This window comes from Durio zibethinus, chromosome 1 (assembly GCF_047325235.1).
Source record: "Durio zibethinus cultivar Kanyao isolate XHJ-2024 chromosome 1, ASM4732523v1, whole genome shotgun sequence".
Classification (NCBI taxonomy): Eukaryota; Viridiplantae; Streptophyta; class Magnoliopsida; order Malvales; family Malvaceae; genus Durio; species Durio zibethinus.
The window spans coordinates 3,595,955-3,614,516 of record NC_143162.1 but is presented as its reverse complement, the minus strand read 5'-3'; the positions used below and the strand labels follow the sequence as shown (position 1 = coordinate 3,614,516).

Below are 18,562 nucleotides of genomic sequence, written 5' to 3'. Positions count from 1 at the left end.
AACAATAGGACGTGCATAGGCAACTTGCTCTTCCCCTTTTTTTGGTATCGCAACATGATAGTTACTTTCTTTGAGTGTCATTGCATTTTATCATGAGTCGACTCATTGAGTTTGGGGTTAAAAAGTCCATAATAGAACTGTGTTCTCTGCATTTAGACAGTAAGTGGATTATGACCAGACCGCATTTTTGCAGCATAAAATCTACTTGGATCCCGTAGGACCGCTAAAACCAAAAGTGTGTGACCATTGTGCTCCACCGGTGGGGCTTTCGTTGACTTCATATACGCAACATTGACTATTTCCTTGCAGCGGTTTCATCAACAACATGCGTGTTCAATCTCTCCCACGAGGTCGGTAAAGCATGAAAGCGCCATTTTGCTCTTTCTGTCTTATTTTCATCATGCTCTTTTGCAATTTGCAAACTGCTATTTTCATTAGTACTTGAACTTATCTGCTAACATTCTACTGCTGGCCAAATTGCAAGAGCTTGAACTCATCTCTTGCTTGAAAATTAATGTCGAGAGATCTGTATTGACAAACCATGAACTAGCCTTCCATACGAGTTCATTGCAAGCTTCAGGAGAAATGAAGCGTAGAAACCAAAGTTGGACGAAACAATAGGGCATGAATTTCATACATACACCTTGTAAATGTCATAAACTCGTACATTCATTCATATCTACCAAACTCTTAGGAAGTAAATTCTTATCACTTCTTTTCGAAGACTACTATTTCATAGTCCCCAAAGGGATTCGTAGGTAACTTGTACTCGAAGGTTTGTATCTCAAGTCAAATAAATATATACAGGTTATTACTGTTTGAGCCAACTTCCACGTTTAGCGTCCCTGTCAATCTCCATCCATAAACTCCATTTGTGGTAATCTAACCGATTGATGCAAGTTAATCCGTCTCCCTAGTTGCCGGTCTGAGGCGATTGGTGGTCCAGCTAATCAAATAAGTGCGCCGTTAGCTTGTTCCAGTAGGTTGTAACTTTAATTTCAGCCTCCAGTAAGAGCCCGGGTGATAGGATTTTAATGGTAGAATTGTTAAGTCTTACAGAAAATATGGTCCTTTCGGTGGAGGGAATGAATGAAAATGATTGAGACCAACTTGGGATAAGATTACGAATTATGGAAAATGAAGAGTATGGAGAAAAAGTTTGCTTAGTGGTGAGTGATGTTGTCAACACGCATGCTTTGCCAAAGAATTATGAGGTAATTCTATAACTAGTGGGAGTAGAAAAATGAAAACCCTCTTTTGGAAATTTCATGGTAGAAACAAATAAAGAAAAAAAAAAAAAAAGGAGCCTCAGGGCAGACACTTGTTTGTTTTCTGAAAATCAGCCAAGACCCAAGAGGGCAATAACTAGTTACTTAACCAAGGGAGCATCAAACCTAACCTTGTGGCCTGCCAGTTCAAGCCTGTAACTACTTTGTTTTTTTCACATTGAACTTCTCTTAAAATGGAAGTGAAAGTAGGGCAGAAACTACACAAAATTGGAAGTCATATGAGAAACCCATGTTGCTACATAACAAGGAAGAAAGAAAATATACACCTCAGTACTTAAAAATCTATAGGCTGTTTGCACAGAAAGAGGAAACAAAGTAGCCGAAGAATAGATTTAAAAAAAAAAAAAAAAGCGAAAAACAATTATTGGGTACTAAATTTGATTCTCCATTAGAAAGTGGGATTCTGCATGTTATCCTTCAGTTGCAGCTACATGGGCAATAAAGAAAACACTAGTGGAGCTTTGCCAATGCCATATGGCCTATAGATAATGAGACAGTTTCGGTGTACAAAAAAAAAAATCCAAGATTTTTTTTTTTGAAAAAGAAAAACTCAAGATTTTATTATTTGTTCAATTGGAAAACTTCATCCCAATCACGATAAATGGCAAAAATCATTTGCTAGGTGGCTGTATACTTGTACCACTTTGGTGAGCAGCAGAAGATCTTTCAAGGCTAGAGAAATCCATAAAGATATACTACAAAATATGTGGTCCTTTTTCCTGTTGCATTAACATCCATTTAAAACCAAAGTGCTCAGCCTCAAGATTTTTTTCTTTTGTTTTTTCCATTTTGGGTTTCTTTTTTCTGTGGGTCTCATAAGGATTAAACTGGTGTCATTAATTATGTCAGCCTGATGAATTCTTAAGCTGATCTACAACATTATAAAAACAGGAAGAGACAGAATATTTCTAAGAGTGCCTATATTTTTGAGGTAATGATGGCAAAGTAGCTCAATTTAAATTGCATAAAGGCATGGAATTTCTGGTTGTCAGGGACGGATCTACATAGAAGCATGTGGGGCAATTGCTCCCCACTGAGTTCCTAACTTTCTTTTGGGTTTATTATAAAAAATCTCAAATGTTTTGAAAATTCAAAATTTTGCCCCATTAAAATTTTTGTGATCATATTTGCCCCCACCCCCTAAATTAAGGTTAATACAAGAAAATTTTTATTATTTATCTAGTAATTGAACATTGACAGTTTAAGTGCTAAGCAATTTTATTATAATATATATTTATATTTATATATTTTCAAGTTTGTAAAAAATGAACTAAATTACTTTTAGAGGGTTTGAAATTGTTAAACTTTTAATTTCTCCTAATAATTTGTTTATATTGATATAAGGTAATTTTATAAGGATAATGAGACTTGGAGCTTGCACTATTTAAATATTTTAACTACTTTTTAACACCAAAAAATAACATATAAAAATATAAAGTAATAAAAATAAAAATAAATAATCATCTTTAACTAATATAGATTTATGTCTTGATTCTTCTTTTCATTGTTTGAAAGAAAAGAATCATCTTTTATTTTCCAAATTATAATGAATAAAAAATCAAATATATTTATTTATTCAAAGAAAATGATAAAACCAATACATTAAAAGTAAATAATAAAATTAGATATGTTAATTTTATTTCATTCTTTTACAAATTTATTTATTTATTTATTAAAAGAAAATGATAAAACTAATACATTAAAAGTAAATAATAAAATTAGATACGTTAATTTTTATTTCATTCTTTTACATATTATATCTATCTTTAAGAATTTTGTAAGTAAAATTTTATTAAATTAATATATGTGTGTGTATCTATTGTGAAAGATGATTTATCTAAATAGTATTTAGATTATATTCGTCAAAATTATATAATTAATTATGCAAATATTATTCCTATTGCAAAATTTTGTTTTTATATACAAAAAATATTATACATGCTAATTTTATTTGTAATTTTTTAAAATTAATTTATACTTCAATGAAAAAATTTTAAATTAACTTAAATATTTATCTTCACTGACCATAAATCTTAGCTCCGTCGCTGCTGATTGTGTCTGATGTATGTCATAAAATATAAAAGATGAAATTATGTCAACCTGATGAATGATTATGATCATCAGTATAATTAAAAAAACAAAAAGAAAAAGAACCCACTATTTGAGGACGTTGCTTACAAGTTTCAGACAATCTCAATCATGGCAAAGCAGCCCCATTGAAGCAAATATTGGAATTTAATTTGCCTAAAAGACAAGCAAAATCCACACCACTTTTTTGTTCTTTATTGATGAGTTTTTTCTTTATGAAATTTATAATGATTTCTCAAGAAGACTAAGCTGTGGCATGCTTTGTGCCCTTTGGCTTTAGTCTTCAACTGAAATGTTGAACAGTTGAATAAGAATTCCATTGTCTTCTTTCATTGTTTATTCTACGTTTACTAATGTTTTCCATGGCCTTTCTCTTCATTTTTCTTAGTTTGGTAGTTATCTTTGGCTTAATGCTGGCTGCATTTACCTCTCTTTTCTAAAAGAAGTAAGATTCTTTTTTAAGTGAAGAATTCAACTATTCACGCATGAATTATAAAAGTCTTCCAAGTCTTTCAATGGTTCATAAATGGAAAAAGCAGCCCTGTTTTCGTATCAGATAAATATTCCTTTCTCATTTATCTATTCTGATATAAATCTAAATAACTTCACTCACCAAACAAATGAACCTCAAACTTTTTTATTTTTACCTGCAACATTTCCTTTGCGCCATCAACTTTTTTCTGGTTTCTAGATATGGTCCAGGGAGGGCACCATGGTCGGCTGACATGGCGCACGAGATTATGACACTTGTCTCTGAATGGTTCTGCGGCACCGCCACGAGGAATTCTCTTCCTTGAGCCAAATATTGTTGACTCAGATTAATTTCAATGATCATGAAGATCTCCTCAAACTTTTTTGGCTTAATCAGCCTACCATATTTTCGGTTTATTGCCACGTGTACTATCAAATAGTTGACACGTGACTCATAAACTGATGTCTTTTCATGTTGGTAGTCTTCATCATCTTCTTCTGACATTAATGAATTAGCTGATGTTTTCTTCAAGATTTTGTGGAAATTATGCCGGTCAATGTCAAATTAAACTAAGAACTTGTTTTCCAAAGTCTAAAACATGAATGATTGAGAAGTGGACAAATGAATTGTCTTGTCTGAGTTTTTCTTCGACCAAGATTAGAAGTTACAAACGGCTTGCATGGAAGATGGCCTGTATTGAGAATTCACTCAAAATTTCTTGTATATTTTAAACTATCCTGCTTCAGAGTAAGGAAGGAAAAATAGAATGGACTGCATATATTGAAGGGAAAAGAAATGGGACACAAATGGACTGTTGTTAAAAGATTATCAAAATTTATGATTATCAATTGCTTCATATAGTTACCTTTAAGAAGATGTATTTACAATTTATATATCAACACTTACAATTATTTTTTTTATTCTCATGTTGCGTTCTCCTTTGTAATATACATATATATATATATATATATATTTGTAAGCCTATGATCAAGTTAAAAGCAAACTGAGAAAATTCTATACCTTTGTCCTCACCAAATTAGACATAAATATTCCAAAAACTAGGCGAATTTGATAGCAGCAACATTCTTGTCAGCAATGACTTTTTTTAGTAGGATCATTCGAAAGTTTGATACAAGCAGAAAAACCCATTTTGCAGGTGATAGCAAACTCATTGATTTTGACAATATACAATTCTGTGATTAAATTAAAAACTTAAAAGATTGAACAGAAAATTGGCTGAAACTTGCATCTGAGACTGAGAGTATGCTTTGCCTTTTAAAATAAAGAACCTTTTGGCTGTTTCAGCCTTTCAGGTTGTGCTGGAATACAAAGCAATCTAAAGTCTGAACTGCTCCTAAAAAATAGCAGTTCACTTGGTGTTGCTCTGTCATTGTTTCCTGTCTAGAAACAAAGCTTGACAGTCTTCATCCGGTAAAAATATTCGATTATCTGCAATCCATGGAGTGGTGATGAAAATTATACTAAAAACCAATATTGAATAATCACTTGATACACTCGGACATTTTGACTCAACCATAGATGAATATATCTCTTGTTCCGAAAGTCGAGTTTGCCTCAAGAAAAAGCTGTAACCCGCAATATAAGAGAATTCATCAAAGGCCTTGACATATTATCATGAAGGCTCAAATTAACTTCCATATTTCATTTTTATTGTTTTAAACGTGATTTGAGACTGAGAGTGACCTTTTAACCTGTTTTGCAGAAAAATTGGAAGGGCTCGTAAGGGACCAACCATTAATACCTAAAATGTCCAAGTTACTATACAAAATTTCAGCACTGGCTGGACTTTTTCTGACCCTCGTAAGGGACCAACCATTAATGTTTAACATGTCCAAGTGACTATACAAATTTCAGCACTGGCTGGACCATGAAAGCTACTACACTACTAATTCGTATTGCTCTACGAAACATCAAGGATTCTTCTTCTGAAGCTAATTACCAGTAATACTCCTTAAAAGTATAAAAATAAAATATATTCGTGACTAATATATGGTAAGTCTCAATGTCTCATGGATCTCATTTATTTGATTCCCCTTCTTCCAATTGGATGGTTTAAAAAATCAATGTCAACATACATTGAAGTAGAGGTTTTCATGGCTCGAATAGAAGACATTCATGGATCAGATAGGATTGAATCAGATCTGGTTAACATTTTCAAGACTTTGTTTAGAGCCCAATCTTGCCTATCCATTTAGGGAAAATTTTAAATAAAATATTTTATGTAAAATTCATAAAATTTTTATTAGAAATAATTAAATAAAAATTAAAATCGATAAATTAAAAAATTTTATTACATAAATCAAGTGTGTAAAATTTGAAAAAATTTTAATGAATTTTAATATATTTTTTATATAGATATTTTTAGTAAAAATATTAACAGAATTTTTGTCATTGAATAAATATCGATCAAATTTGAATTATAAATAATATTTTTTATATTTTTTATATATTATCGATATTTACATTAAATTCTATTAATCTATTGATTTTAATTTTTTATTAAAGTTTTTATTAAATTATTTTTTTAAAAAAAAATTCACATTTTTCACCTAAAAAATTTTATGTAAGTTTCGTCCACCTTACGCTTGGATAGACATGTTTTATTACTCAAAAATTAAAAATTTAAAACATAGTCTTATATTAAGATTTTAATATTCAAATATATTTTATAATTAAATTTATAAAATAATTATTTATTTATAAAATAATAATTCCGGCCAAGCCCACAACTTAAAATCTTTACCCCAAGTTTGAACTAAATCAGGCCGGCCCACGACCCTGACAGGCAACTCGGCCTACGGACAAAGGTATAATTGTTTACCACTCCATATATATACAAAGAAGACTATGAAAGTCGAGTTTGATAGGGTTTGATCTCAATGAAATTAATATAATTGGACTATGTCTAAGATTAAGAAAAATAATTATCTAGCCAAGATATTAGTTTGAAGATCCCTGCTGCATGTTTGGGTGATATATGATAGCTGATGGTCATGACCATGGTATAGGTGTCAGTTTCATGCAGACTGAAGCTCTCCTTTTAGCACTATAAAAAGAAGTTGATATCATATTCTAACTTCAGTTTTTTGTCAATTGAGCAAGAGTCTAAATAATTTGTGAACCTCATTTAAATTTTTTTTTCAATTTTTTTCTTCTAAAATTAAGTAATAAACAAAAAGTTTTTTATTAAATTTCTATATTTATAAAAGATTGCATTTTTTGCGAACAAGACGATAACTGAATTGGCTGAATTCAATGATAAGCATTAGAACAGTGTTGTTTTTCCTGTCTGTCACTGTCATACTCTTTTGTCTTGTCCCAACTCAACAAGACAACAACGGAGTATTACTTTTCTAGTTTTTAGTTTCACAAGAGCCACTCCTCAACTGTTGTCAAAAACAGCAACTCTCATTCTCTTACACAAATCTCGCATAAAAAAAAAAAAAACTTGATCGGCCCAAAGCCATGGTGGGAGTCCATAACATCCCTAAAGTCCCGCTTTTCTCGCCACTTTACCTGCGTAGACAATCAAGGCCCTTCATTTCCATTAAAGCCTCTTCAGAGTCCTCAAATTCCCAAGTCAGTTCTGCTTCTACAAGTACCAAGGAAGAGCAAAAACCAAGCTTTGCTTCTTCTTCAACAACAACATTTGCTCCTCCTCCAAACTTCAAGCCACCAGAGCCAAAGCGGTTTGCAGTTAGACCAGATAAGACTCTGGATATCGTTGGGGCATCTCTTGCCTTGTTCTTTCGGTGGGGAACTGGTATTTTTGTTTCTGGGTATCGACACTTCTTTTCATTTCTGCTTTTGTTTGTTTATTTTATTTGGTGGGATTCTTTTGAATTATGTTGTTTGTCATAAAAAAATAAAAGGGTTGATAAATAAATGGAATGAAATTTTAGTTATGAGGAAACTGGGATGAAGTTGAATTAGTTCTTAATTATTTGGTATTGTAGCTCTGGTGGCACTGATTGTAAATGGCACCTGATAGGTTTGAGTATGCTATAAAAAAAATTAAAGCATGAACACAACAAAATTGAGGTTTATAAAAATCAAGTTGAATTATTTAACTGGATATTTGGTTTTATACAAGAAATTCTGTTAATGATAATTGACGTTCACAAGCAAAATGTACTTAGTCCTACACGCCTACCTTACTGGCCGCCTGGCTAATTAAAGAAAAGAAGCCCTATACTACATTCTTAATAATTAGGGTATTAGGCTGTATTTGTGGCACTTCACTTGATGATTTATGGTAATGGCATTGTACTTTGCTTCTTATAATCTTGTATCTTCTTGTATCATGGCAGCTATTCGGCATCTCTTGTTTCTGAGAATGAGATTCCACCTGGCCAATATTGTTTAGAACTGGGAGGTATGGGGTCATTTTTTTTGTTTCATTTCCATATTTTTCTGCATTATTTTGTCAAATGTTGATGCAAGTCTGAATTCCGATAGGAAGCAAAGTATTTTTTTGTCTCAATGGTATTCAAATTTCACAGTTAAATGTTGATCGGATAGCTTTAATTAACAGGCTCTAAGGTGAAAGAGACATCAAAGATAGGCCCTCGTCCAGAGAAGCCTGTTGAGATATATGATTTTGAAGGGTACTCAAATTTCCATTTCTTTTTCATTTCCCCCTGTTAATGCTTGTGCTAATTGCCAAATTTCATCATCCTTCCATGTGTATAGCCTTTTTACCCTTTATTCTACCCTGTAGTTTTTCATGTCTCGTTTCTGATGAAGAAAAGATTGACTCTGTGTGTTTCTTTTTTCCTTGAAATTATGGATAATGGTGGACTGCTTGCTACTCCAGTTGTCCATTTTGTCGAAAGGTAGTAAAAAATCCGCCTCTATTAACACTTTTTTACTTCTATTGCATTCAATAATTGGATTTTCTTGCTACCACTACGATGATAAATATAATGGAGCAAATGTCCCATTGGACACTATCTTACGCTAGTTAGACATGACCATTCTGCATAATACCAACTTCAATGTAACTCCTGGATGAGGTGTTACTCTGAAATTTGATGGAATGAAACCATTTAATATGACAGTAGGATCACTGGCATCAACAGTTAGCTCTTGATGCATAGCATTTATGGTTCTAATTGGTGATAGCTATAATTTTCCACCGAGGACCTCTATTGAATTATGCTTCTCATACTTTCCTAATAAATCTTTAGTTGGAATTAGAGTCACTCAATTATGTGTAATGTCCATAACAGAACTTCAATTTTTTCACCTGAGCATATGACAAGCCATATTCCATGAACTTCTTCATGTTTTAGACTGACATTTTAATAATATGCAGGTGAGGGAAATTGTTGCAGTTTTGGATATTGATGTTCTGTTTTATCCTTGCCCAAAAAATGGTCCAAATTTTCGTCCCAAGGTTGCTCAGATGGGTGGAAAGGAGCAGTTCCCGTACATGGTTAGATATTATTTCTTTCCTTTGGTCCACAGCTTCTTGCTCAGTTAATCCGTATTCCTCACTTTTTTCCTGGGTTTTGTTCTTGAGATTTGTACTTTTGTTTGTATTAAAAAAGCCTTTGAATTGATATTAAAAAGATTGATGTCAAGTGAGAGTCCGAATTAAACATTTATTTCTGGTTTCAGGTGGATCCAAATACAGGAGTTGCTATGTATGAATCAGATGAAATAATAAAGTATCTGGTTGGAAAATATGGTATATGTAGTTACATCTACATACTATCGTTATGTTCCTTTGTGCTGTTGGTTTTAATCAACAGATCTAATTTGCCGATATATCAGTACTCGATTCATACATTTAGTCTTCCATTTTTATATTGATGTAGCTGCTTTCTGTTTTCTCAATTTGCCTATTAGAAAATTCTAGAAAGTGTGTTTCCTTAACTTTTTCTAGGTTAAGACCTACCTGGTTAACGATGTCTTGATTACTACCTCCTCTAGGCTGATTCATATTTAAGATATCTCAAAATTTTCAACTTTCATTTGGTTTCTTATTATCAGTAACTTAGTTTGCTCTAGTCATGTACTCATTAATGCTGTTCTCTCTTGTTTAGGTGATGGAAGTGTTCCTTTCATGCTATCACTTGGTCAACTGACGGTTGGCAATATTTTTTATAATAATTGTTCTTTTTTTCTATGAGATAATAATTTTTGTTGCTCTCTATGAAACATTCCTAAAATTTTCTTGTATTGCAGACTTTGACTGCAGGCCTTGCCATGACAGGTCGGATGGGAAAGGTGAGACAGATATGAAATTCTTATTTTATTAAATTCTGAAGATATCTGTGAAGAAACTTTTTTCTCTCTATTACATTTCATATTTTATGCATCATTAACATGTTTATTTTTTAAAGCAATTATGCTAAATTTTACTACATAAATTTTCTTCTTTCTGGAAAATGCTATAAATGACACCCTATGTCTTATGCAGGGAAACTCCTACAGTCCATCAAAATTGCCTCCCAAGCCACTTGAGATTTGGTCATACGAGGTAATAGAGGATTTAAACTATTGATTTTTGAAGACATTTATGTTCAGTAGTTAAGATTTGCTTCTCCAAAATGTGAGGCTACTATGATTTCCAAACAAAATATAGTTTAAATGCATATACAAGTTTCGACCTTAAAATGTTTTTATTTTCCCTTTTAGGGTTCTCCATTCTGTAACATTGTGCGAGAAGTGCTGGTGGAATTAGAGTTACCACACATTCAACGCAGGTAAAATCTAAATTATCACTTTGCTTGATTAGGTCTATTTTATTAAAGCATCATCTTTTCTCAGGTGTTAATGGTCCATGAATATTGGACTGTATTTGATCACATACACTCTTTAATACCATCGGGGTTTTCGGTGGTTGAGCCATTTGTTCAATTAATGCTTCGGTTAAAAAGTCCATGAAAATGCCAAATATTCAGTTACAGATCCATGGTTATGGTTTCACACAAGTCTATGTCAAGAATTGAGAAACCACTTTATACTTGCATACGTGCTAAAACATTGTGAATAATGTAAGATGTATCAGACATGTGTTGTCTATTAAGTTTCCTTGCCTTTATCGTTTGATAGGGCCGAAGGATTATTCAGATCATAGCACATATTACTGCAAACTTAGCATCAAATAAAAACCAAGTGTGCAAAGTCTACTTGATAGAAACCTTAATTTGGAGTTGCTGCTTGTTGCAACCCTGAGTAACAGTAACAGCTCCATGCGCCATTTCACCTGAATGAAGTTTCTGATTAATTCTTCTTCTCTCTTCTATCAGTTGTGCTCGAGGCAGCACGAAACGGCAGATCCTCTATGAGAAAGCTGGACATTTTCAGGTATATTAGTACTTATCTTAACAAGTTTCCACTTCTATAAAGTTCATTCTTCCTTGCTGCCTGATTTGGCCACAAGTGGTAAGAGAGTGGTATTTTCTACAAAAATGGTTGACAGGTACCTTATTTAGAAGATCCAAATACTGGAGTGCAAATGTTTGAAAGTGCAGAAATAGTGGAGTACTTAAGAGCTACCTATGCTCAATAATAATCAAAGCTTTCCCTATGGAGGTTTTCCTTCTGATATTGTGTGATACATAATTTTACCTTTTTCCTCGTAATACTACCACTTTGTTTGTAATGAAACACACCAGGTGAGCTGAGTTAGGTATATAACATCATTTGGTCTTTAGTTCAAGTAAGGGTGGGTTGGGATCAGCCATGATCTTAGGTTCAAGCTCTATTACTCCCTCCGTATCCAAAAAAAAAAAAAGAAAAGAGTTAGCTATGTACCTATTTTTTATTATCATTTTTGTTCTTTCTAATGAAAATTGCTTCAATATGGCACTGAATTTGTTTGACAAATGGGCTGCATAACATGATGCAGTAGTGATGTGTTTGTGTGCAAGGAATGTAGCCAAAAATAAAATTAAAAAATACTGTTTAATTGCTCCAATAGTCTAATAAAAATAATTCTACTAAAATCATAAGAAAGATATGTCTCAATATTGTATAAAAAATAGAACTGATAAAGAACACTTTTTTGAAGAATACAATAATAGTTATAGAACAATAACTATTGTTATTTCAATATAAGATCTGTTTGGAACAGTTACATCTACATAAGATTTTGTATCAAAATGTATCAGTATGTTCTCCATATGATCCTCATATTGTGGGGACTAAAGTATATCCATATGTTAACCTCTTAACCTTAATGGAGAATCCTTATCTCTGCCTTGAAGTTCTGATGAAAAGAGTTGTCAACAAATAATGTAGCTTCTATTCTCATCACCATTATCTGTGGCATTCCAATTGATGAGTATGCCATTGTGATTGTCTCTCACCTTCCATCGAGCGGAGACAGCTTCTTATAATGCATTGTGGTCGTGGACCTGGCAATGGAATCAGATGCTGCGCCATTAAAGTATACATTAAAAAAAAACTAGGTAACATAAGTCCTTATCCTGTACCCTTTCGGCTCTTTCCTTTTGTTCAATCTTAATCATGGAGCGTGGACTCAGAAACGGCACAATAAGTTTAGATTTTAGCTTTTCTGAAGTGTTGTCCTGCTCATCTGTATTAATCCAATTGCACGCTAAAGCCAGACCTCCCATTTATCCTTTCCATAAATGGTTTAAGATACTTTTATGCACCTTGGTAATAGATGGTGCCTCAGTAAGTTCGTTTTCTTTTGCTTAATGCCATTGTTTCATATTCTGTTTCCCTTGTACATGTGCTAAATTTTACTTAATTTTAGTTACTGATATAATATTTCCTATGTACTATATTATAAAAATAGCTTGACTGTCACAAATTAAAACTGATTGAATTAATAAAAATCAAGTACTTGTAAAATTTAGATTCAACTCCTGCTATCAGCAATTCTTTTGATGTGCCTACGTTATCCCTTGACCTTGGAATAAGGAAACTTCCCTCATCCTAAACTTTTATATACGAAACAAAATAGCCTAGTTGGCTCTTTTAATTAGACTAATTAATCCCTAATGTCCTGGTGAAGATCTCAATTTGGCAGATTTTCTTTGGCTTTGTTCTTTATAACAGCAGGATGATTGTGAAAATTATTTCTGCCTTTGCAGTTTGGGAACAGGCATTAGGCCAGTGTTTATACTTTATAGTCTCTGTTATATGGGTGAAGCAACCCAGAGATTACAAAAGAATTTTAATCTTGACAATCACATGTGATATAAGTAGGTTTGGGGTCTAACTTTTGAGCATTTCTTGATCATGAACTTAGTCAATCATCCCTAAACTCTCATAAAATAAAAAAAAGGAAAAGAAAAATCTTAACCAAAGTTGTCCATTGGTGGGTTCCATCCACTTGGAATTAAACCAAGTATATACCAGGGGAGGTAGTATTTGGCTCTATCCCCATTCCCCTTAGCAAAACAGAAGATGAGGCACAGTTTTTGAGACTGACTGCTGGAATACCTCTTTAAATTTGGCCCAGAACTTTATCCAAATGTCACAGGGCCTCAGTTTAGCCCCGTGAACATGTTCCATAGGGTATATTTTACCTTTTAATTGTTACTTTTTAAAGGATTCTACCTGTAATCACCAATGTTTGCAGCCTTATCTCTGCAAAGTTGACAACAGTCAAGATTCAACTAAGTGATAATTTAAGGTTTGCCTTCAGTTTTTTTAGCAGAACATGGCATTCGGATATTACCACTCGAATACATGTATAAAAAGACAAAGACATGGGAAAATGTAAGGTGCCTCAAAACTCTCGAGAAACCTCTACTTTATTTAGCAGAACCTGTCTAAAGATAGTAGCAATACTGTGGAGGCAACCGGAACCATAGCCTCAAGTTAAGCAATAACACATAATAGGTTAATATAAGCTTTTTCTCAGTCTTTCCTCTCTTTGTCAAGGTAAAGGCTTTGTAGTTTAAGATTTACGTATTCTGTTATTAATGGCACTCAAAATCTCCTTGTCCATCTTCGCGCTTACTTTGCTTCTTGGCATTGCTTCTGCTAGTGATGGTATGATCATGTTTAGCAGATAAGTCATTTGGAAATGATCTATGTTTCCCCCTGACTCAGTTCCTGATTTTTCTTTTTTGGTGTTCTTTTTTATAGGGCGTAGTGCAATTGGGTTCGGTTATTCTCGCAAGAATGGCCCTGACAAGTGGGGAAATTTGGATCCAACATTCTCAGCATGTTCATCAGGGAAAAACCAGTCTCCTATAAGCATTCAGAAGAATCTGACTGTCCACAACAAGTTATTGAAACCTTTAACCAGGAATTATATACCTGCAAATTCTACCCTCGTTAACAATGGCTTCAATGTTGGGGTTGGTTGCTATAACTTAATATGACGATAAACAAACATTTCACTTCCCATTGTTGTAAGATTATACAAAGGAATATACATATAATAGTTGAAAACTACTGAATAATTTAACATCCATTTGAGGATTAAATGCTAATAAATTTGCTGGTTTGATGAATTTCTTATTGCAGGTACATTTTGAGGAAAATGCTGGAGAGGTATCGATTGATGGCAAAAACTACTCGCTCAGGCAAATGCACTGGCATTTACCATCTGAGCACCAAATTGATGGAGAACAGTACGCACTTTCTTAAGATCTCTCTGAGTTTTTTTTTTTTTTTTTCTATTGGTTTGGTCCAATTTATTCTGGCCTCAAGTCATGCTGCTGTATTATGGTCTATGGAGGCTGAATTCCCTTTCATGGGCTCTTTCCCCCCACCCAACACCGAAAAACGAAGGGCCTAACTCATGGACCAATCTAATCAGCTTCAACAACTGGTTTGATTAGTTTGTACTTTATTTAATCTTATTTTTGGCCCCTTCCACTTGAATGAAGTGTTTCGGCCAGACAAGTGAACAGTTTGAAAATCGCCAGTTTTGTCCAATTCTGACAACGTTGCCCTGATTTTCATTTTGTTTAATAATATCATAACTCGAAATTAAGATCTTTACCCGAATTCTTACCCCTCCTTACCACTAGGGTGAAATTTTAAGAAGTAAAGTTGAATTGTATTGACAATTTCATTGCAACAGTTTTGCTGCTGAGCTTCATTTGGTCCACCGGGCAGCAGATAACAGCATTGCAGTTGTAGCAATACTCTACCAAGAAAAGGATGCCGATCCACTTATCTCTAAGGTAAACTTCCTATCATCTATATCGCTTGTTTCTTATTTTTCTGGAAATATCACATATTTTATGACTAATTTAAAACCCAAGCGTGATTCGGAACTCAAACAAGAAAAAATGGGAAATTAAATCTAGATTGTAATTTATGATTTCAGATTATGGATGGGTTGAATAATTTGGCTAAGGAGAAAAGTAAAGCAGACAAAATAGCTGAAGTTCCCCTTGGTACCTTGGATACCGAGCAATTGATGCGAAGTTGCCGCAAGTACTACAGATATGTTGGTTCTCTTACCACTCCTCCATGCTCGGAGAATGTCATATGGAGCATTCTCGGAAAGGTATGTTTTTCCTGCAAAAAATGTATGCAATGTTCGGAAAAGTATATATTACATTGAAAATGGCTAAAAGCAGAAACAAGAAATTAAAAAGATATATACGTGCAGGTGAGATCGATTTCGAAAGAGCAGATGGTCGCTCTGGAAACTCCAGTGAACTCAAATTGCAAGAAAAACGCAAGGCCTTGTCAGCCATTGAATGGTCGAAAGATTGAGCTGTATGATGAGCTTATTGGCTAAAACTTTTGTCGTTATCAGGGTGCAAACAGGGTGGGGGAAGAAGTAGTTGGTGTGGTTTATGAATATTTTCCTTATGCTTAGATATTACTAGTTAAAAACATCATATGTTGTATTTTACAGAGTGTTGAGTTAAGCCTGCATATCAGAATTTTCTCCTTTATACCGGTGGACGGTGGACAAAGAAAAACTTCGTATCACCCCAAAATCAGATTTGATTTGTTCAACATTGAGTTTTACAAAATGAAACTCTTACAGGTTTTGAAACTGTTTCATGTGTTGAGGGCTTGAATCAGCAGAAATACACTCAAACTTGAAGCATATTTTTCACCCAAAAAAAAAAACAGAAGACAGAAATGTAGACCATTTGGCTGCTATAATTGAACACGAAATGTGATAATAGGTGAGATAGTCAGTTTCAAAGTTAAAAATAAGTGAAAAAAATAGACTATAAGACACTAAAATAGTCAAGATTCTAAACCATTCACCTAATACCATCCACATTAGCAGTCAAGAATGTCAAACTGTCAACAATTTCCAAACAGGGATTGCTTGACTGAGAACCACACCCCAACAAATTCGTATTAAAAGAAATTGAATTTCAAAGACTCGTGATTGTGAAAACACTTGAATATTAAAACGGATAAGGCAATGAAGGAATATTTTGAGCACTCCCTCCTCCCTATCTTCAAACTGATTGGAGGATGCAATCTCTAACTTAGGCAGTTCACCCAATTCCTTAAATTTTAACACTCATCACCGTCAACCCAAAGCAAAGCTTTTTGTAATCTTTATAGCTGTTTCGATTACCCTTTGGTCGGGCATTTAATTGTTTATTTTTACATATTCAATTTTGATATTTGCATTCAAATACATATTCATACAAATAATTTTAATTTCAATCACTACATCAGTAATTAATATCACCAATATCATTATTTTTAATTTTATCAAAATTATTCATAATGTTTATCTGAATAAACTCTTAATAAATATTGTTTTCATAAGTTTTCTAAATTCATGTTAATAGTAATAAAGTTTAATTAAAAAGTATAATCATGCTTAAACTTTACCGAAAATATTCATTGCAAGATGAATTTTACATGATCCTTTTGAAATTTTATTAAAAAAAACAACAACAAAATTTACAGCTGTGTAATCCAAAATTACTCGTATCTACAAACGCTAATCAAGTAAAACCAAATCAAAATGACAAACAGAGAGAGGACAAAAAAGAAGTGGAAATAGGGAAATTGTGCCCTTTTTACCTTCCCAAACCGACCGTAAATCATCATGCCACATCACCACGAAGGAAATTTTAAACACTAGGCGGGAGCCGCAAGTTACCCAACCACGACCGCAGACCAACCCACGCCTTAGCCTTGGCCCACCACTAAGAAGGCCTTTTCCCACACGGCTCAGATTAACGGCTCCGATCTCCTACCAGACGCGAACCGCTTCATTCCACCTAGACTGACAGGTTCACCAACCGGTTCACTCCCCGCAATTTCAGGCTCTATCGATATTGCATCACGATCATCTGGCGGCAAACGAGACCTAATGTCGCTGTTCCTTGGCGGCGACGGCGCTACTGGAAGAGCGTGTTGTTCACGTGCTTTACCAATGGACCGAAAAATAGCACGAAAACTCGAAAAGAAACCGCTTCCTTTTCTCATCGTCTTCCCTTTAACTGTTACGATTTCGGCTGATTGTTGGCTGTTCTTTTTTAGTCTGCGACTCCGATCTCGCTTCGATCTCACTCTTCCCATACAAGAAACCTTAGGCGAAGACGGTTCAACAACTGGCGGATCCGATTTAACCGAGCCAGACCGTTTAGGAAACAATCTAGTGTTTCCAGACTTAGTATTCTTCCTGTTCTTCGTATCAACAAAGCAAGATTTCTGCGGCTTCGGTAATCCGATTATGGAAGCTTTAGACTTTCTCAACGAAAAGCGTTGAGAATTGGAGTTTGAGTTAAGACTAGGATTAAGATTTGTGGAGTTAGAAACTGAGTTTCCTTTCTGCGATTCTTTACGTTCGTAAAACGCGTTGCGATGGAACCAGTCGAGCTCGGCGCCTTTGGATAACCAAAACGATTCCGGCGGGATATCTTCTTCAACAGGTTTCTCCGCCGTGTGGAGGTGGTCGTCGGGGTCGCCATCGGTGGTTGCTAAAGTCTCGCAGACAATTTTGTTGTCGCAAGAAACGCCGGCGCAGGCAGAAACAAGGGTTTCTAAATTGCCCTGTGGCATTGTACGAACAAAGAAGAAAAAAACACTTAAACGTGGAAAAAATAAAAGAGGAAGTTTGAGAGAGGAAGGTAGATTTGAGAAGATTTATACAAAAAAGAAAGAAGTTGTTAGTGAAGGGAGAGTTTCAACGCTGTTGACTAGTGCTTGCTTGCTCTCTTCCTTTGCTGGTGGGTTTTCTGCTTTCGGGATAAAACAATATTTTTTTACTAAGTAGCCGAACATTTAGGAAGCATGGGAGAAAGAAAATTATTATTATTATTATTATTATTATTATTAATCAAAAATATAAATAAAAATTTAATAATTATTTTAAATTTTAAATTTTTATTATAATCAATTAAATCTTAAATATTTTATTTTAAATAAACTGAATCTTTAAATATTTATTTTTACTTAATTAAATTCTTAAATTTTTTTATCTGATAAAATTTTTTATTAGATGAAATGAATATTAACTATTAACTAATATTTATTTAATAAAAATTTTAATTAATGAAAATAAATATTTGAAATCTTATTTGATTATAATAAAATAATAAAAATTTAAATTATTATTTAATTTTAATTCAAAGTTTTTTTATATTTATGCCTTATTATTGTTTAAGTTAAAATAAAATAGAATTTTCAAATAAAAAGTATAAAATTCTTTATTTTATAGTATTTTATTCGTAGCAACTGTAACAAGATAGAGGTTCCCGCATTTCTCCTTCTATTTTTTTTTCAAGTAAAAAATTTCCAATCATTAATCAAA

The 18,562-nt window shown here is 33.5% G+C and overlaps 3 protein-coding genes across 4 annotated transcripts; 2 read left to right on the top strand and 1 right to left on the bottom strand.

Annotated features, from left to right (window-relative positions):
* Positions 1–7,237: 7,237 nt before the first annotated feature.
* LOC111310980 (uncharacterized) lies at positions 7,238–11,709 on the top strand. The gene is made up of 12 exons (XM_022910361.2): positions 7,238–7,649; positions 8,181–8,245; positions 8,405–8,477; positions 8,687–8,705; positions 9,188–9,307; positions 9,493–9,562; positions 9,921–9,964; positions 10,063–10,104; positions 10,298–10,357; positions 10,516–10,583; positions 11,130–11,187; positions 11,303–11,709. Exons 1-12 carry the CDS (start codon positions 7,336–7,338, stop codon positions 11,390–11,392), a joined length of 1,023 nt encoding a protein of 340 aa, XP_022766096.2. The 5' UTR covers positions 7,238–7,335; the 3' UTR covers positions 11,393–11,709.
* Positions 11,710–11,834: 125 nt separating this feature from the next.
* On the top strand, positions 11,835–16,816 carry LOC111310588 (alpha carbonic anhydrase 1, chloroplastic-like). 2 transcript variants are annotated; one of them, XM_089759166.1, is made up of 6 exons: positions 11,835–12,293; positions 13,948–14,162; positions 14,332–14,438; positions 14,894–14,996; positions 15,143–15,325; positions 15,431–16,816. In XM_089759166.1, exons 1-6 carry the CDS (start codon positions 12,221–12,223, stop codon positions 15,560–15,562), a joined length of 813 nt encoding a protein of 270 aa, XP_089615292.1. In that variant the 5' UTR covers positions 11,835–12,220; the 3' UTR covers positions 15,563–16,816. The 2 variants fall into 2 exon arrangements, with proteins under 2 accessions (XP_089615292.1, XP_089615302.1); XM_089759176.1 differs by having other exon boundaries at positions 11,835–13,851.
* Positions 15,120–17,987, bottom strand: LOC111311711 (uncharacterized). Its single transcript, XM_022911330.2, has 2 exons — positions 16,828–17,987; positions 15,120–15,336 (listed from the first exon to the last, which is right to left on the bottom strand). Exon 1 carries the CDS (start codon positions 17,809–17,811, stop codon positions 16,978–16,980), a length of 834 nt encoding a protein of 277 aa, XP_022767065.2. The 5' UTR covers positions 17,812–17,987; the 3' UTR covers positions 15,120–15,336; positions 16,828–16,977.
* Positions 17,988–18,562: the final 575 nt, after the last annotated feature.